This window comes from Gymnoscopelus microlampas (assembly GCF_963454915.1).
Source record: "Gymnoscopelus microlampas genome assembly, chromosome: 22".
NCBI lineage: Eukaryota > Metazoa > Chordata > Actinopteri > Myctophiformes > Myctophidae > Gymnoscopelus > Gymnoscopelus microlampas.
Genome location: NC_139959.1, coordinates 43,971,427 through 43,992,751, shown reverse-complemented (window position 1 = coordinate 43,992,751; position 21,325 = coordinate 43,971,427). Strand labels below are relative to the sequence as shown.

The following is a 21,325-nucleotide window of genomic DNA, read 5'->3' as shown; positions in this document are numbered from 1 at the left end:
GCTCACATGTAAGTCGGGATTCAATTTATCCCCTGAGCAAGCAGGCAGGCTCTATTAGCTTAACCCATTAAAACCTGCAGAAGCATCTGTGTCATTTTGAATATATGTATATTTTCCTTTAAAGCGAACATTTTCAAATCTTTGCTTCTGGGGGGGTCCCTGGATAAGACTTGATTTGAGATCGGGGTCGGCGGCCAAATACTTATATATATAATTTTGGGGGTCCTTGACATGAAAAAGTTTCAGCACCACTGATATAGAAACATACGTTTTCAGGAAACTGTTAGGATTTAGAAGACATTTGTGGAATTGGCTTCAGGTTTTAATGGGTTTAAAGTAGATTGATTGGATGCAGACATTGTTGCTTGGATAAAAGAACATAATAGCATGGTTTTACAGCCAGGAGCCTCGTGGTATAAGCGTCTACATTAGATTGTAAGGACATTATAGTCGATAATACAATTCTCCATGGAGAAAAGGAATGGAATGTTTACTCGTGGAAGCTATACAGATTGAACACTGGGTGTATGGGTGTATATTAATGCTTCAGTTTATAGTGTGTGTGTGTGTGTGTGTGTGTGTGTGTGTGTGTGTGTGTGTGTGTGTGTGTGTGTGTGTGTGTGTGTGGAGAGAGAAATACAGTATTGTCAGGGAGAGAGAGAGAGAGAGAGAGAGAGAGAGAGAGAGAGAGAGAGAGAGAGAGAGAGAGAGAGAGAGGACGCTGGAGAAATCCATAGAAATTGCCTTTGAGATAATAATATAATACGGGGGAACAGATAACAGGTTTTCACAATGGGGTTCTTTCTATATGCTGTGAAATATTTACTATATTTACTATAGTCGACCTGAGGCTAATCAACAGACATTTTTTTTTACTTTTTGTGTTTTCTTAGTAAATTAATGCCCCATACTTGAACTACAGCGTCACACAAAAGCATCACTTAACAGATCTACAAGCTCGAAACGCAGTGCGACGTGTGTAGCTTTTAGATCTGCTACTTTTTGCTATTTTTTTTTTATTTGAATCCTGAAAAGTAACAGTAACAATTTTGGACGAATGAGGTTTCCATCCGACAGAGACGATATAAAAGATGTATTGTGTGCAATTTAAAGGCATTGTAGGGAGTTCAGACATAATCAAAGAAAAAAACTGTTGTCAAACACCACCCCTCCAGCAGTTCTTTTCCCCGACCACCAGGGGGTGACGCAGGGGGGACTTTTTAAATGAGTCATGCCCAAAATAGGTTGCCTTATGCGGATACAATTCGCGGAAATGCCCGACCCTACGGTTCTCTGAATTTATATTTTTAAATAGGCTCTTTCATGATAAATTGACCACATATATGAAGCTAAACAACTAAATTCTATCCAAACGATTTTTTAAAAGTAAATTATGTGCCTCAAAAAAGAAGTTTGAGAGCGTTTTAAAACCGAAAGTAAAAAGTTGATACGGGCACGGACGCGCACGGACACGCACATGCGTGCGTTAATTTACGACCCGGACATAAACAACATGAACATAAACAGAAGGGAAAATACGGATTTCAGACAGAGGACTGTGTTTCAATGAAGGAAAACACCCCAGCATCATTATATAGTGGCTGATAGAGGGGAGAAAATGCAAAAAATATATATATACATATTTTTTAAATTTAGGCTTAATGTTCCCTACAATGCCTTTAATGGAAGCCTCCAATTGCATTGTGTGCTACAGTATAAAAGGAACACTTTGTATTGGGTAATCATTTTTTGTTGATGTTGTTTACCGTTTCACCTTGCTTTTCAGAGTTTTAATCCAGTCGTGCAAAAGTTTTCTACTGATAGTATGAAAAGGTTACACTTTATGTACCCGTCTTGCAGTGTAATAATAACCTGCATATTAGCCAACACAATTTACGTGTTATAAACTCTTACTTGTACACAATGTACAATACTGTGGCTTGCTAAATCATGGTGAAGTACATCGTATATTCCAACAAACGTCACTATTGATCATGTGCCATAACTAAACTTTCTCATAGGTTGATGAATCAAGTTACACTGGAAATGGGGATCATTGCAAAATGAAGTGGTGCATTAGTGATAAAAGTAAAATTAAGAGTCGATGAAGCCGATTCTATACATGTCTCCTAAATCTCAACAGTATTCTGAAAAACGTATGTTTCTATATCAGTGGTGCTCAATCTTTTTCATGTCAAGGACCCCCAAAATTATATGTATTTGGCCGCGGACCCCCATCAACATATTTTGTTCCAGGGACCCCCAGAAGCAAAGATTTGAGTTTGTGAGAAAAAGTGAGAAATGTTCGCTTTAAAAATAAGATTTGCACACATTTTCACGATTTTTCAAAAATAGCAGATCTATAAGCTCGTAGGGCGGCACTCGGTGCCGCGCTATGAGCTTGTAGAATCTGTATGGTAGAGCACGTTAATAACTTATCTGACAATTTTTTTAACCTGATGGTCAAGATTCAATTCATCCCCTGAGCAAGCATTAGCTCAAAGAAATCTGCACTTGCGCAGGAAACCGTGTTCAAATCCGGGGTAGAAGAGGAAAGTCATATAGTGCAGCTTTAAGACTAACATGCGTTCTCATTTTTCTTCAGGTTGTTTGACTACCACGGCAGGGTGGCTCCTCCCCCCAGGGCGGTGGTCCCTCTGAAGCGCTCCAGGGTCCTAGCTCCCTCCTCGCGCCGCGGGAAGACGTCTTTCCCCCTCAAGACGTCCTCTTCCTCCTCTTCGTCATCCTCCAGACCCCCCACCTCCTCTTCCTCTTCTGGACTCAAACGTGCGTCCGTCTAAATGTGTTCGCTCTCCTTCTTTGTCTTTTATTGATGTCTCCCCTCTCCTCTCCTCTCCTCTCCTCTCCTCTCCTCTCCTCTCCTCTCCTCTCCTCTCCTCTCCTCTCCTCTCCACATCTCAAACATAACTTCTATTCTCTCCTCTCATCTCTTCTTCAGTATTCAGGTCATTTAAAATTCATAGCCATTAGTCTACTTTGGAAAAAGAAGGGATGGCATGATTCAGCAGTAATACATTTTCCACACCGTCTGTAAAATATGTATTAATATCGATCGAATCAGGGACGTGCACAGATAGACTCTAGGTGCTGCTAGAGCACCTGCCCTTTGCCCTCTTGCCCTTTTGAAAAAAAGAGAAAAAAACGTTTTTTTTTCCCAGTTTACAGAAGGGGTCTTCATCAGGGGGTCCGGGACCCCTAGGGGGTCCTCTAAGTTACTACAGGGGGTCCGCCAAATATTTGTGTGATATGATTTTTTTTTTACCATAACCACTCGAAACCTAGCATCCCTTTTAGACTAGGCAGAATTTCAGAAAATGTGCTTGTATAAAATGCTGAAGGCATTTCGTGTTTATTTTTGGTATACAACATTTCTAGGGGTATTAAGGGGTGCTGAATCCAAATCTGCTGTATACCCAGCGCAAAAATGTCAATTAAGGCCTCAAAATTGAGAAATTCAACATGGCCGCCAGCGCCAGGACCTCTTTCCAAAAAAACAGGTGCTAAACCCACATTCTTTATTCTACTGACATGAAACTTTGCACAGAACATCTGCACTTATGGGGGAAGAAAGTAGGAATATAGCTGGGGTGCAACCATGAGAGTAACAGGGTGTTTTTGACTGTCTAACTGTAATCTTTGTATAGGCGAGGATACAAAAATGACATCTCTTCAGTGTTTGCAGGAATACTACAGCAATTTGGTAATAACTGTACAGTGTTGGACACCAACATTGGAATCCCCCAAGTCTTAGCTTTCTTCAGGTACCAAGTTTATGCCAGTAGCCCTTATAAGTCTGGATATATAAGTGTTGTTTTGTTTTATAGTAGGGTCCGAAAGTGAGGTTCTGTGACCATCCTTTGGCAAGTATGTTTTTACGATTGATTTGACCTCTATGGACCCTTTAGAAAAGATTTAGCCCCCAGGTCCCTCCCAAAAATCCCGGCATTTTTTGCTAGACAGCCAAATTCAAAATGGCGCCCGGCGCCATCTCTAAAAATTAACTTTTGATCTGGATGACCTAGAATCATGTATGAAGGCACTTTTCCATACAAGTCAACCATGAGGATTCCAAATCTGACACAATTTTAATTGTCAGACCTCGTTTTGACTCCGAAATTCAAGATGGCCGACATCCAGTACAGTAAAAACTTATACCCAGGGGGCAATGAACCAGATGGGCTAGAAATAAAAACTTGGTGTCTATTTCATGGTTTCAGAGCATGAGAAACTCAATGGAATACTTATCTTTATGATTGGGTGTGTCTGGACCTTTAATTTGCATATTTCCAAGATGGACGCCACGCAAAAATGAGTTTTACTTTGACTTTTACAGTGACAGCTGACTGTTATGGCAAAAAGTCTGCTTTTTAAGTAATATGAACACATTTGGTCAGTTTGAGCTTTAATTTATATGTTGTCAATATGGCAGACCCACACCATGAGTCTGGTCAGAGTCGTGTAATCCGGGATGCAGAGATGGTAGTCAAGGCAGCAGTGGAGACTAACCCATTTACAGTGAGCACATCATCCATGATCAACATATCTACAGGACAGTGTGCTGATTCCACATCCACAGTCAAGGACGACTTGATGAGTGTGAAAGAACTGGGTCTGAAGGCACTGTGTGAGTCACTGTCCAGTGAACAGAAGAAGACAAGAATAATGAAGCTTAACACTTTCTACACTCAAAACACAAAATCTAAACAATCTAAGGGGAAAACCTCAGCACCTGGCAAGAGCAATGAAATTACTGCCCTCCTGCGCATGACCCTAATCATAGCCAGTGGTGGAGAACTCAACCTTGTTGACTTTATAGGCAACCACGAGTGCAGTGACTTCCCCCCTTCCCTCTTCCAGGAAGATGGCAGGATGAGAACAGGTACCAAGGCAAGCCTTGTGAAGGTCCTGAAAGAGGAGACCAAAGTTGCATGGGGAGGCATGCGTTAATCCGACAGACCTTTTCTCCGACTATGTGGCATCCGCGTGCGGTTAGGGTGCGGGTTTGGTTCGGGTTTACTGTTTAATGTCGGAGCACTGCGCTGTCGGAGGAATGCGCTGTCGGACTAACGTATTGCACCCGTTGCATGTATCCCTGACCTGCCTACAGAAGACAGAAAAACAGCAGTAGTTATTGATGCCATGTATGCCATGCGCCATTGGTCGTTCCTGAAAGGTGAAGCATTTGGAACAATCGCTGAACGATACCAACGTCTGCTGTTGAATGATGTGCCTGCTGGCACAGAGATCATTCACTTCTGTTTTGACCGGTACTGTGGACCTAGTCTTAAGACAGCTGAGCAAGAACACAGATATGCTTGACCAAAACCTACCAAAGAATATGAAGTCAGTATGCATTACACAGCTCCAGATCCTCAGGAGTTTTTTGCTGTGTCAGCTAACAAGGCAAACCTATTGAGTTTCCTCTGTGACGAATGGTGTGAAAATGAGAAACTTAAGTCGGCCCTTGGTCCAACACATCTTTACCTGGGTGGGGGGTTTAAAGAAGAGACAAGGAGTGTGGTGATCAAGGAGGGGTCTATTGAAGATGTCCCTGCACTAGAATCCACACAACAGGAGGCTGATACAAGAATAATACTCCACACCCTGTACAGTGTCCAGAATGACAAAGTTGACAGAGTTGTCAGAATCAGAATCAGAAGACTTTATTGCCATGACATGTGAACATGTTAGGAATTTCATTTGGTACAGCGGAGCACAGTTTACAACAGACAGAAACAACACTCCCCAACACCACAGCAGCCATGGGCGGCGCTGTCATCCATGCCAATGACACAGACATCATCATCATGTGCCTTTACTATGCAGCAACCCATCTCCAATGCCTTCCAGAGCTGTGGGTGAGAACAGAACAAAATTCATACCTTCCTATCCATCAAATGGTATCAGCACTGGGTCTCGCACAGTGTCGTGCCCTGCCCTTTATCCATAGTTTAAGTGGCAGAGATACTGTACCACCAGCTATCCCTTCTTCACTGGGAAGAAGGCATGGTTCAAGGCCATCATGCGTCTGGATCTCTGCACTTGAGGAGTTTGGTGAAAACTCTTATGATTCCCTCTCAGATGACGTCCATCAATCAGGCACGAGACCTCACAATTGCTGTATATACATCCAAAGCGGACCACCAGGAGGATTTTGACCGAGTAAGCTTAGAGTGTACAAGTTCCTCAATAATAGATCAACCCTCTTAAAGCTGATGCCCCCGACAGATAATTCCTTTGACCTGCACCTGAGAAGAGCTGTTCTAGCAACCATAATAGATAAATGTGCACATATCGCCAAGCCGGATATTCCTTCTTTCACAGAGTATGGATGTTCTCTCAGTGCTAGCAATGCAGTCCCCCTTGCATCTACCGAGCCAGCCTGGCCTGTGTCAATGAACAAGGCAATATCATGCAGCTGTATCAAAGGCTGCCAGAAAAACTGTTCCCGTGCAAAGAAGGCAATTCCATTCTACTTAGGATGCCGTTGCCAGGGACTGGAGACACGATGCAGCAGGATCAGTGCAAAATGACAACAGTGACAGTGAATAGCATTGTACCATAGTATCATTGGCTTTAGAAGCAGGCAAGACTGAACCATAGAGGTCAAAATGAACCTTTTGTAGGCAACCTCAACTCCGCTTTTACTCTATTTGTCACTAAGTAGTCTATCTTTTGTTATGTTACTTGAATGCATACCACTATGTTAATTTGTATAGCCCTAAAGTTGAAGTTTTTGGCAAGTCTTGGAGTGTGCATGTGTCTGTTTATATTGTATTTAGTTTATGATACATAAGGTACATTGTGGTCTTTTTCTCCGATTTTTCTCTGCAATCATCCCCACAACTATAGATCTATAAATCAATAAATGGAAAATGTAATACCATACATTATTTATGACTGCAGCCATATTGACAACATATAAATTAAAGCGCAAACTGACCAAATGTGTTCATATTGCTTAAAAAGCAGACTTTTTGCCATAACAGTAAGCTGTCACTGTAAAAGTCATAGTAAAACTCATTTTCGCGTGGCGTCCATCTTGGAAATATGCAAATTAAAGGTCCAGACACACCCAATCATAAAGATAAGTATTCCATTGAGTTTCTCATGCTCTGAAACCATGAAATAGACACCAAGTTTTTATTTCTAGCCCATCTGGTTCTTTGCCCCCTGGGTATAAGTTTTTACTGTACTGGATGTCGGCCATCTTGAATTTCGGAGTCAAAACGAGGTCTGACAATTAAAATTGTGTCAGATTTGGAATCCTCATGGTTGACTTGTATGGAAAAGTGCCATACATGATTCTAGGTCATCCAGATCAAAAGTTAATTTTTAGAGATGGCGCCGGGCGCCATTTTGAATTTGGCTGTCTAGCAAAAAATGCCGGGATTTTTGGGAGGGACCTGGGGGCTAAATCTTTTCTAAAGGGTCCATAGAGGTCAAATCAATCGTAAAAACATACTTGCCAAAGGATGGTCACAGAACCTCACTTTCGGACCCTACTATAAAACAGCATGCTTACACTAAAATGCTTATATATCCAGACTTATAAGGGCTACTGGCATAAACTTGGTACCTGAAGAAAGCTAAGACTTGGGGGATTCCAATGTTGGTGTCCAACACTGTACAGTTATTACCAAATTGCTGTAGTATTCCTGCAAACACTGAAGAAATGTCATTTTTGTATCCTCGCCTATACAAAGTTAGACAGTCAAAAACACCCTGTTACTCTCATGGTTGCACCCCAGCTATATTCCTACTTTCTTCCCCCATAAGTGCAGATGTTCTGTGCAAAGTTTCATGTCAGTAGAATAAAGAATGTGGGTTTAGCACCTGTTTTTTTGGAAAGAGGTCCTGGCGCTGGCGGCCATGTTGAATTTCTCAATTTTGAGGCCTTAATTGACATTTTTGCGCTGGGTATACAGCAGATTTGGATTCAGCACCCCTTAATACCCCTAGAAATGTTGTATACCAAAAATAAACACGAAATGCCTTCGGGGTTATGCTTCTCTGAAAATTGACCCTGTCTATTTTCTGAGGAGAACTTTAGCCAAAAATAGCAGATCTACAAGCCCACAACGCCTCGCGCTGCGAGGCGTTGTGGGCTTGTAGATCTGCTATTTTTGGCAAAGAGGTATAGGTGTAGAGGGAAAAAAGAGCACACCAAGTAAACAAAAAAAAGTTTAATTTACTTGAGCACCTGCCCCTTAAAATGTCTGTGCACGCCGCTGGATCGAATATCGAACCACATAACGCCAGCCAGATTGTAACATCATCATAATCAAGCATAAAGCGGCTGCTCCTCTGTCACTAACTCAGCCATCAGGATGCTGTTCCCTTCCCATTGCTCAGGAGGACACTTCCCATTGCCTATAGGAGGACACATCTGTGTTTTTTTTGGTCCTCTGATTAATCCGTGCAATCCGGGAACGCATCTGTGTCATTTTAGATTTAAAAAAAAAGTTGCACGTCTACAAGCTCAATGCCGCGCAATGAGCTTGTAGATCTGCTTTTTGAATAGCCAAAGAAATACAAAAAAAAAATCACACCCAGTGTGAAGTGGGCGGTGTGGTCACAGTGGTCATCACAGTGATGGAAGTGATTTGCTTAAAAAAAAACACAAACGTGTTTTTTTTAAGTGCAAACCTCACATATAGGGGCGGTTGCACCGCCCAAAAATGACACAGATGCATTCCCGTTCTTAACTCTCTCAGTGCCACGCCCCGAGATACCCTGAGTTTCCTCCGAGTACCCTCGCTGCCAGAACGAGAAATCCCGAGTTTTTACTCTTTACTGTGGTCGCGCTATTCTGTTCATTTTTCATGATCACTTTCACTTCCGGACTCCTAAAGACTCATTGGGTTCCGGTTTCATGACGCAGATTCCGTTTCCGGTTCTCATTTTTTTCCCGCGGTCATTTTCGGCCAGAATAGGGAAAGTCACGTTTTTTCACACGGTATACAAAACGAACGGAGAGGTCTACTGCTACTCTCTTTGGTCTGGGTGACGATCAGTCATCGTAGTCGTGTATAACATCGTATTTTAACCCGATCAGAAATTGTCGAAAACGTCACATCCGTTTATGACCGGATGTGACGTCGGCCTGTTTGGGAGGGGGCGAGCGAGTCAACGAGGTGATCAATGTCTCGATTTGTCGCTCTCTACTGGTAGAACTGTCGTATGAGTTTAATACTGCATATAGACAAGCTATTTGAAAATTAAATTACAAAATAACTACAACAAAAAAAACGAAAATTGCAGTCACTGGGGGAGTACTTTATGAAAATACTCTGGCACTGAAAGAGTTAATGGATTATAGTGTGAGATCTGGGCCATCCCTGCTGCATGCAGAGCTGCTAGTGTGTGTTTTCCTAACCATTAGTCTTCTTCATCCATGACCTTTTTTATAATTTGTTTCATTGCTGTATGTTTTAGAGCAGCTTTTTATCTTACCCCAGCAGCTTGTTGAGATCCTGTCAGGGGGAACCGCTCGCTCTGGTCTCACTGGAGACTAAGGGGGGGGGGGGGGGGGGGGGGGGGGCACATTTCACAGCCTGTGTTTGGACAGAATCAATGACTTCTCTCCTCCGTGTCTAGGGCAGGCAGTGGTGTTTTTTAGTCTGGCAGACTCATTTGCTCGAACCACACTATGGTGAAAGATTGCTTTAAGTATTGGTTTTGGCCAAGGTTACACTGTTGTGTGGGGTAGTTGTAACCATTAATGCCAGGGGTCTTCAAAGCTTTTCAGGCCAAGGACCCCTTAGCTGTCAGAGAGATGAAACAGGGACCCCTATCACATATTGTATGAAATAGTGTTGCAGATTAAACTTCTTTATAGATTTTGTAGCTTCGTAGACTCGTTTTGACAGCACTATCATCAGTGTGTACACCAAACCTCTTCACTGAAAATAGCCGATCTACAAGCTCACAACAAGCTCACAACGCCTTCGCGCTGCGAGGCGTTGTGAGCTGTAGTTGTAGTTGTGAGCCCTGAGGGCTTTCCATTGTGGTCCTATGTATTCAATTCATCAAATCACAGACTCTTCTTTTGTCCATGTCCATCTCTACAGACCACTGACCCTACCTGTGGTCATCTTGATATATCCTGAAATTAGATTCCCCAAAGCTGAAGTGTCATGGGTCTTTATTTTTTATTTTCCCCCTTTATAAGCAGAACTATCTGTCTATCTGGTGCTGATGCAGCGATGGTGGATCAGACTGTGTCTGTTTCCCATTCTGCAGCTTAATGTGGCTGATAGCACAAAGGAAGAGAGCCTGCAGCCACTGATACAATAGAAACCGCTCCACACTTTCTTATCATCAAAGGACAACAAGCAAACTGCCCAGAGCCAGCTCAGATGATGCTGAAATAACAAACTCAGTGTATGTGTATGTGTATGCGTATGTGCACTGTGCGTGTGCACGGTCCAAATGTGGGTCGATTTTCGCGAAAGGCTATCTGCCTCATACTGCAAGGGTGCCGATACTGTGGGTGCCTCGGGGCTAAAGCACCCAGGGGAAATGACGAGCACCCATCACATCACAAACTCATCACAAAAAAATAAAAAACCTCCGACATCTAAACTTCATGGAGTACATTTTTTGTACCAAATTAACCGAAATAACCGGGCAAAAAGGTGCGCGCGCGCACGCACACACGCACTGCACCCAAAAGCAGGGACATAAATCGGCGCCCCTGCCATACTGTACTGTCACGATATGACATTTCAGTTGATGATTAATGATCGCAATTAATGAGTTCATTGGCTTTTTAAGTTCATTGTATGACACTTGTTGCAGTATAAGCATAATCATAGTTTAAGTCTTTGACTGCCAGAAATAAAACATTGTTTGCTAAGCCACTGAAAAATCATAGAATATTTATCTCCAGTATGATCGACCCCCCCCCGATCGCTTTAAAAGAACGTATCCGAGTCTCGTAGAATCAGGGGGGAAAAGTGTGCCGTCGCGATCATCCATTGCATAGTTATTGGCAGTTGAATGTCGGTTGTTTTCGCCGAAAAGCAAAAAAGCAGAGAAAAGGCTATTTTTTAAAATCCTGATTTGCTGCTTCTTTGCTTCAGTGAGAGTCAAATGGTGACTCCTAGGTTAGCGAACAGCGCCATCTAGCGTAAAACAACTGAAAACACAACATCTCGTCATTCTCGTCATTGGCAGTCTGCACCTTAGCAAAATATGATGAGAAATCTCAAAATTGATGTGACAGGGCCTGACATCCCCCTAGCTAATCATCATCCATGTTTTACAGCAGAGTTAATGCCAAAAAGTCTAGGATGAAATGAAGAAAATATGCACTTGAATAAATTCAAGAGAAACTCAATGCCCCCTTCCAGTGCCCCCCTGAACTCATCTGTACGCCCCCTGGGGGGCTGTACCGTGTACTGCAGAGTTAATGCCAAAGAGTCTAGGATGAACTGAAGAAAATAAGCACATGAATATATTAAGCTGTACTGCTCCCCCGTTGAGAAACACTACACTATGAATATATTAGAAATGTAAGAAGAGTTTTGTGGGAAAAAAAACTGTATTTCTGGGTCAAATGCTGGATGGGAAGCAGTGAGGTTTGTTTACTACTCAACTCAGGATCTCCAAGGTGTCAAAGAGAATTTCATGTTTTCCTCTCAGCTTGTGATGACGTCTGTTTACTTTCCACCCCTTTTCTCAAAACATGACACACTTTGCACTGCCGAGGGGGGGTTCAGGGGGAGATTATCATATCGTCTCTCTCTGTCGGGTCGGGAAACCTCATATGTTCAAAAAAAATGGTACTTTTCAGGATTCAAATTCGAAAACGGCAAAAGTAGCAGCTCTACAACTCGAAGCGCATCGCTTGTTGATCTGCTACTTTTGATGCTTTTGTGTGACGCTGTATAACAGTGGTTCTCAACCAGCGGTCCGGGGACCACCCGTGGTCCTTGAGGGGGGTTCCAGGTGGTCCCCAGCTAAATGATGGAGAGTTGGTAACCATATGGACCCTTATAGATCTTTAACTCTTGAGAGTGTAAAATGAACTCAAATGGACCCTTACAGATCTTACGGGTCCATTTGGTTTCATTTTACGCTCTCAAGAGTTAAATTAGTGTTAAATATATACATTACTTAATGAAAGAATTGTTATTTTGATCATCGTTTGCCTGTTATCTCTCCTAATGGTACCAACATCAATACAGCATGGATGGAATTGTGGACAAAATCGTATCTAACGGCAACAAAATATTATATATATATAAAAGGATATATAAAAAAAAAATATATATATATATATATATATATATATATATATAAGTCTTGGGTCTGAGAGTCTAAATCTCATCAAATGGTGGCCCGTGGCTAAAATGCCGAATAAATAATGGACCTTGATATGAATAGGGTTGAAAACCACTGCTGTAGTATGATCAAGTATAGGGTGTTCATTTACGAAAAGTTAAAACACATACGTTTTGAATATGGAGATAAGAGGTTTCTGCCTGACAACAGCGATATATTCTTCATTATGAATGCCTTTTTTCGGCACAGCTTGTGCTTCCACATTTCAGCATCCCAGAGACGGGAGGCTTGAATTAAAGACGACGTCCTTTGGATTGAGTGTTTGTTTGTGTGCTCTTCTCGGCGGATGTGATGAGCGTGCGACATATCAAGGTCAAGTCCCCAACTCATCCATTTCAAACTACAATCCATGTGCAGCTTTAGCCAAACATTGAATATCTATGGAAAACAGTAAAGGTTGGGATTGGAATCCAAAATATGTCTTATTGTCATTATTAATCCAGCTGGGATCAAAACACTTTGGTGGACACACGGCCTATAACGGAAACCTTCCTCCTCATTCACCGTCCGTAAGATGCTCTAGATTTAAATGCTTAAAAATGTGCTTAAAGTGCTTAAAAACGGCTCGACATTTGGTGCATTGTTGGGATATTATGAGCAGGGGTCGTCAACGTTTTTCAGGCCAAGCAAGGACCTCTTCACTGAGAGAGATGAAGCAGCGACCCCCCCTCCATTCATTTCTGTTTCATTCTCCCTCACACTCTCTCTCTCTCTGTTTCTCTTTATTTTTGTGTAATAATAGCAAATTGAAACAGAAATCATTAAATGATGTTGACCCCCCCCCCCCCCCCCCCAAATATGCTGCTACTCTTACTGTTGCCATTATGTGTCATTCAATATTTCTGCAGTAGTGTGAAATTGCGTAGAATTATTTGCATCATGCCCCGTATCAAATGCCAATGAAAGACTACTGTACTGTATGTATATACACAGTGGTAAGATAGGAATAGAACAGCACAGCATGGTGTCTGTAAGCCTACAGTATATATGTTCTAATCTCCAAAGCAGGTTCACAGTTGGCGGGGGGGGGGGGGGGGGGGGTTACTTGCAATTGGTCCCTGAATAAAGTGTAATTTAACCCGTTAACACCTGAGGCCGATTCTACAAATGTCTTCTAAAACAGTTTTCTGAAAAAAACGTATGTTGCAATATATCGGTGGTGATCAAGCTTTTTTCATGTAAAGGACCACAAAAATTGGCCGCAGACCCCCCCATCTCAAAATATGTTGTTCCATGGACCCCCAGAAGCAAAGATTTGAGTAAAAAAATGTTGTTTTAAGATATACGAAGTGACGCGCTGTGAGCTTGTATATCTGCTATTTTTCTAAAATCGTAACACGCACTCATATATACAGTATATAGCTAAAATCTAAAATGACACAGATGCTTTCCCGGATTGAATGGGTTAAGCTGATGGATGTGATAAAAAGCGCTCCATGGCCAAAGTATTAACAGATGATAACGTGCTGCATGGCCTCTGATCTCTGATAAGCTTCTTGCACAGCAAATGAAACCCATGGAGGAGAGTCAATCCCCCCAAGCTATACTGTATAAGGGCAATTAATATGCTCACAAAGGGAAGTCTAAGTTATTATGAGTAGAAGAGGGCTCCAGTGCTCAACAGTAAAGGACGGTATTATTATGAGAGAAGAGTTACCTGGGCAGAGCACTATTAAAGGTGAAATGAAAAAAAATGTTTTTCTCACTTTTAGAGCATATATCCGTGGTCATAATATGGACATACCTAAAAATAGTAATTTTCATGTGTTCTTATATCAAAAGTCCTTATGAATATGAATTAATCTTGTTGATTTTGTTCACCTGTGTGATTCCCATAGCTGCACGTTCCTCCAAACACAGCTGATTTTAATTACAGAGCTACTCCGTTTTGAATCTCATTCAAGATGACATCCAGAAGGTCTATTACTCATTTTAACCTTTAACCAGCACATTAAAATATGTATCTGAATTTTAGGTTCGAAATTAGCAACGTACTGTAGCAACAAATATGCTTCACACTAGCCGTCTCTCTCTCCCTTGGACCTGCGTCTTTCCTCAGAGCCACTAACTAAATCTTACAAATGAATATGTGCTGTTTGTTTATTTTCCCATATGCCTCAGCAGTGAAGACGGACCAGCTTCAAACCATCAAACGGGAGCTGACTCAGATCAAGATGAAGATCGACTCCCTCCTCGGACGACTGGATAAGATCGAGAAGCAGCAAAGAGCCGAGTCTGGTGAGAGGAGCTCTCCACATGCCACATTAAATACTCTGAAACCTGAAACCCCAAACTAGAGCCTAATGGTTTGGCAGATATATTGGCCATTATTTTCCTTTTTTTTGTTTGTTTTGCCTTTCTGCCATTATTGATAGCCTTCAGTGTAGATGGACAGGAAAGAGGGAGAGAGAGACGGGGAGAGACACACAGCAACCCGCGACGCGCTGCCAGGCCACACCAGAGCCCAAGTGGACCACTAGGCCAGCGATCCGGGCCATTATTTGACTTTTTTTTAACAACATCTGTGATTATGCAGACAATGTAACCCAGTTTTCTCCACTTTTCTACCTGGTGTAAATACAGTATTTTGTCATAGGCGAAAAACATTCAAAAATGTAAAAGAAGTGTGCGGCTTGTTTTCATACACCTGGTTTCTTATTTCTCTCGCAGAATCTGGCAACACTGCTAGTAGGGTTATGATATCAAAGCATGGGAGGACGAGACCGCCGTTCAGAGTATTGGGAAGTCTCACCCATTGCCTTAAAGGACAGCCAATGATGAAAAAGATGTTGAAAACATGTCATAGAGGTGTTGAGTAGTTGCTCTGTCTGTTCGTAGACCAGCCGCTCTTCGAGCAAGCTGGTAAAAAGTGGTAATCGGTGGTCTGGGACTATCTGAGGTGGGCATCGGTTCGGGGGGCTCTAGCCACGCCCCCAACACTGAGGGGAGAAAATGAATATCACACACACACAGGGCCAATCTGTCTTCCTGACATCATGAGAAGATAAGAGCACCCACCAGGCTCTCTGTCATAACAGCAGACAGAAGCCATTACAGCTCTCACTCACTTTATGAGAGAGGTCTTTATAAGATGTCCTCCACTAGAGGACATGCTGAGGCAACAGCATCACTCTATCCAGCAGCAAAAAGAAAATAACCACTTAAGCCCCATGTTATTTCTTTGTATATACATTTATTTATTTTTAATTAACACATATACTGCCAATCCCGAGATATTAAATCCACCCGTTACCTGCGTATCCCGAGATATCTCGGGATCGCCTTTTTATGTGGTTTAATAACGAAAAAAACATTTTTTGGTACCATCCTTGATTTTTTTTTTCCCCATGACGCTTCCGACCCATCCTATGAGAAAATTTCCGACAACCGTTTCCGGTTCGTTTTTTATCTTGAAAAAACAGTTTTTCCCTGGTTTTGGCTAAAGATCATGGTTTTCACACGGTTTAAAAAACGAATGGTAAGCTCCGGTTGTATTTTCTTTTCTTTGATCGACGAACGGTTATCCTCTTTGTGTTTAAAAACGATCTGATAGCCGATCGGAGGCTAAGCTAATCTAAGATGGCCGGTGGGGAAACGTCACAGCCACGTCACAGCCAAACGGATATGACGTTTGCAGCCTCTTTCAGCGGCTGATATCACAGAAGAAGAAAAAGGAAAAAAAGTGTAAACATTATGAGGGCTCGTACGTCCGTCGTTGCTGTTTATAAACACCATCCGATCGCGGATTTTAATGGATATAATTTTTTTGTGAACGGTTCAAAAGGCTATAAAACTCAAAAACGCTGGCAGTGGGTGAGTACCTTATGAATAAACTCTGGCAGGGAATGTGTTAAAAGAGAATAATTATCTCAAACATTTTGACAAATTTGCCAAAAATAGGGAGATGAAGGTTTTTATTAAATGTAGGGTAAGTGATTTACTTTGGTTAAAATAAGTGTTAAATAGCTCTATATTGTGATAGTACTCGTTGCTATAGAGTGTTTGTTCAGTAAAAAGAGTCACCCATGTCTCTCCAGCTCTTTATTAAACAGAAAATGCATTTTCAGTGCTCGCTCCTGATTGGCTTAAATGTTACCTGAAAATGTACCTATATTGTGTTGACTAAAGAGCTGGAGAGACCCCTGTGACAAACACTCTGTAGCAATGATTACTATCACAATATATATATATAGTACTTTAACCTTTTAAAACAAATAAAAACACCCACAAATATCACTTACCCTACCTTTAACTCATCTGAACACCATGACCTCTGTTTTACTTTCATTACAATTCAGAAAGTTAACGGTTTCATGACATGCTGGTTTACAAAACATTAAAAGACTGTATCGTGGTCCTTCCTTTGAGCCATGGCAGGTTATTTTCTCTCTGTGTTCTTCTGACTCTGAGGCATTTTTAGCTGCAATGAAAATAACAAATTGCCTGCGGGTGTTTTGTTGAGGGATTTTGCCTGTCAATCATCGCCTCTGCTCTTTGAATGTTCAAAGATCAGTTTTTTTTGGGTGTAATTGAGGTCAGAAAACCAAAAAAATAAAAAGAAATGTCATGACACCGATTCATGCTTTTATGTCCTTCAGACAGTCCAGCAGTATCCCCAACAGAGAACACAATTAAAGGTATATCAAAACCAGAGGCATGGACCCTAACAAAACAGTTTAGACTTCAAGCTTGGTACATTTACTCAAGTACTGTACTTAAGTACAATTTTGAGGTATTTATTTTATTTTACTGGAGTATTTCCAATTTTCAGTACTTTTACTTCTACTCCACTACATCTCAGAGGCAAATATGTTTTACTCCACTACAATTATTTGAAAACTTTAGTTACTAGTTACTTTGTAGATTTTCATTATTATTACAAAACACACATTACTCACTTCAGCCCTATATACGGTTCGGCCATTTGAAAATAGCCGATCTACAAGCTCACATTGTGAGCTTGTACATCGGCTATTTTCAAAAGATTTTTATATATCTTCTACATTTGAAAACTTGTGAAATGGGACATTCTGCTTAATGAGTACGTTCTACTTTTTGGTACTTTAAGTACTTTTTGATACCAATACTTTTGTACTTTTACTCTTTTACTTTTGAATTCCGGACATTTACCTGTAACAGAGTATATTTCTGTATTGCAGTATTGGTACTTTTACTTAAATGCGAGTACGTTTTCCACCACTGCTAAAGTGTTTTCACGTCGCCCTTCCTTCCTTCTTTCTTTCTCGCATTTCAGACGCTCAGAGAAAGTACGAGGACAACTGTGACTCCCTGCACGAGGGCTCCGTGTCGGAGACGGCAGAGAACTCCGGGGAGGAGGGGGGCGAGGAGGGGGGTCCGCACGACGTGGAGGCGGGGGAGATGACCGACGGCGGGGAGGACGATTACGACGAGGAAAGCAGCCACCATCTGGTATTATGAAGAGAAACCGTTTGACAGCTATAGGGCCTGTCAGTGGACAGAGGGGGGGAGGGGGGGAGAGAGAGAGGGGGGACGGGGGGTAGGAGGGGGAGGGACAGCGTTGCCATGTCTGCTTATTATAAGCGACTTTGGGCTTCTTCTTCTGTAAAGTTGCTTGTAAATGTTAGTAGTTGCGGGTTGCGGTTTTTTTTTTGGGGGCTTGTTTGATTTGATTTGATTGATTTGAAATGCAATAAAACCACAGGGTTACAGCGGTTCGAGGATAAACACAACAACACAATAAAGACGTATTTCCATTGCGGTTCTCTCACAAGCAACAGTTAATAAGTTAAAAAATACATTACACTACAAAACAAAGGCCAGTAACATATACAATACACTCTAAAGTGTAGATGCTTATTTGGGCTTAACACAACACCCGCCAAGGTATTAAACATCGTTTGGTATCCCCTTACCAGCGTAATTACCTGCATCCCATGATATTCGAAACGCCGTGGAAGTGACATTGTGTTTCAAAACAACTAAAGAAATAGTCCCTGTGGGTAGGCGGAGGGATCTGTGTATTCAGAGGAACCACAACGTTCCAACCGTGATCCGCCATTTTGGGGCTGGGGCTCGCTGAAAACTGTGGTTTTCAATGCAAAAAACAGCAACTGAGTTACAGCTGTTTTTCTGAAAATCCCATAGTCAGGCCGGCCGGATGGAAGTGACGTTTTTTGGAATGATGTCACATCCACATACTACTTCTCTGAGTGACGATGGATCATCCCAGAGCTGTGTTGTGGTGCCTAAAACAGCGTGCCTGATTCTTTTAATAGAACTACTTTATGCGTCTTGGCGGGCAAGTGCGCTATTTAATAGAACGACTTTATGCATCCATGGCAGGAAATGGGTTAATTATTATTTAAACCAGTGCTTCTCAAATATTTCCCATGTCATGGGAACCCCCAATTTGTATTTGTCCCTAAACGCCACCTGAAAATGTTTCGTGCCAGAGAGCCCTGTACCAGATTTTTGGTGTTGGAATGTTTCAAAAACCTTCCAAATATTCCAAATGTTTTCTCAAGATTTTCATCTATTTTCAAATAGCCGATGTATACAGTACATACAGTACGTATACAGTAGGTTTAAAGTGCTCATGCGGCCTACAGTCGCTTCTTTTTGGCTTGTTTTCCTAGACCTGGTTGCTTATTTCTGTCAAACAATCAGGCAACACTTGGAGAGGGAGAGGGGGGGGGAGGGTGCAGGGAGGAAAGGATCTCAAGTGGGCAGACAGGCTTGTCTGTCTGAGAATTAACTCTCTGGAATTATTCATGGCTCTGGGATCTGAGAGAGCGAGAGGGTTGCACATGAGTGAGTGGTGAGGCCGCCTCCACTGACAGATTCTTCTCCCTGTCGACCCTGGCTCAAGAAGAAGCTTGGAGACACAAATCTCCCTGCTGGCGCGCGCACACGCGCACGCACACGCTCACACGCACGCACGCACACACACACACACACACAGGCGGGAAGAGGGAAACACACAAACTGTCACAAGCTGTAATTAAAGCAGAATGCTGCCGTCATTTCTGTTTTGTGGTCTTGACCTTGTAAGCAGCAGTATGTAGTGTGGGGTGTCAGTGGCCACTTTGGACACAAATAACATGGCAGACAACGTCTTTGACTTCTTTACCCAAGAGTCTCTGCATGCAAGCGCGTCCGGCGAGGACGTGCTGTGATTGGCCAGTCTTCTGTATATATAGGATATATATACACAGCATAAATAATAGTTCCTTCCTGTTTTAGTTCAAAAGCAACTCCTCCTTTTTCTTTTCTTTTATCTGTTCACACAGTAAGATCAAAGAAATGATCTTGTGTTTCATGTGGGTACAGTGGTGCTACAATGTGACCATGTTGGCAAATGTGCTTTCACCATTGGCAGTGTGTTAAACGTTGTTTTATTAGGCACTAACAAAGAGGCCATGAGCTGTACATCTGAGCTTCCATCTTTGATCTAAGCCTCATCTCCGCATTAACAAAGTACACTATTCTTCCAGAGGCAGCATAGAGATGTGTTTATTTTCCCCTCCAGGATTACATTGATCAGATAGAGATGGATAGAGATGCCTCCTGTTTTTGGCAGGATCCATGCTGTTAAGCTTCAATGTTTTGTGACCTAAAAAGTCACCTTTCCAAATGTAGCCTTTGAATAGTGTGTTTACTGCAACGAAGATTATAGGATGCATAATTAACGCTGGCAAAATGATGTGCATAATTTAGTTTTTAGTCATAATATTGTATCCTAAATGTCAGTGCTTTTTTCTCTGCTCTCATTTTTCAGATAGAGAACCACGTATCAGATATTGACAACTGAGAACAGGTAAAAAAAAACATTGAATATTTTGTCTTTGTTTTCATATCAATGAGGGCTACATAAGGATCTGCACCAGTGAACATTTTATAATACTATTTTATATATATATATATATATATATATATATATATATATATATATATATATATATATATATATATATATATATATATATATATATATATATATATATATATATACACATACATATATATATACATACATATATATATATATATATATATATATATATATATATACATATATATATATATATATATATATATATATATATATATATATATATATATATATATATATACATATACTACATTACTATTTTATAATGTTTCTGCCTGCCTACAACAACAACATTATGTGGGTTCACTGACTGAGCAGAGTGCACTTGAGATGTTAATGGCTATTTAGAAGACAATGGACCACGGTTTGGGGGAGAAGCTGTGAGCTAGTCTGGAGCACGGAGGGGAGACAGTAGCCAATAGGATAGCCTGATTTGGGGATCAAAATGATCGTATTTCAGGCTGTGTAGGGGGTAATGAAACCTCAGTCATGCTAGTGTTAATGAACACTGTACAGGCTGTTTCAGACTATCGGCCCTATTCTGGGCGCCGTCTTACCCATTATCCCTAAACTTCTTTGCCATTTTTTACTATTTTGAAAAACATTTTCAAATAGTTGAAATAGCAAATCTACAAGCTCACAATGTGTTGATGTAGATTGGCTATTTGAACTACTTGAAAATGTTTTTCAAAATAGTAAAAAATGGCAAATAAGTTTAGGGATAATGGGTAAGACGGCGCCCAGAATAGGGCCGATAGTCTGAAAGTTATTAAGGTTAAGTTATTAAATTACAACATGTAAAGGTTGGAGTCTATTATTTCCAATGGAAGAGAGAACGACGTGAACACAGCTTCCTGAACCATTCTTTAGCTCCATGGTCACGGAACTAAATGTTCGACCAGATCGTCGCAAGCCATCAATCTAACACCAGTAGACATCGGACATTCGGCAAGATTTTGCCGTCTCCAACTTAGGAGACCATTTGTAGGATTTGTGTACCATTTCGCCTGTAGTGGCTCCAATTGGGACGGTGTATCTTCATAAATTAACCATCTTTGTTAACCCTTTAAGACCGGGAAC

At 41.5% G+C, this 21,325-nt stretch overlaps 2 protein-coding genes across 2 annotated transcripts in view; both read left to right on the top strand.

Moving 5' to 3' along the window:
- LOC311039183 (uncharacterized protein) overlaps positions 1–21,325 on the top strand; it is a 396,442-nt gene that overhangs the window by 189,330 nt on the left and 185,787 nt on the right. The window lies entirely within an intron of this gene.
- Positions 1,951–20,164, top strand: LOC311039059 (RNA-binding Raly-like protein; the record flags this gene model as incomplete). The annotated part of the gene is made up of 5 exons (XM_084048701.1): positions 1,951–1,958; positions 2,606–2,787; positions 14,494–14,610; positions 17,627–17,802; positions 20,132–20,164. The coding sequence occupies 5 exons, from the start codon at positions 1,951–1,953 to the stop codon at positions 20,162–20,164; spliced, it is 516 nt and encodes a 171-aa protein (XP_083904827.1).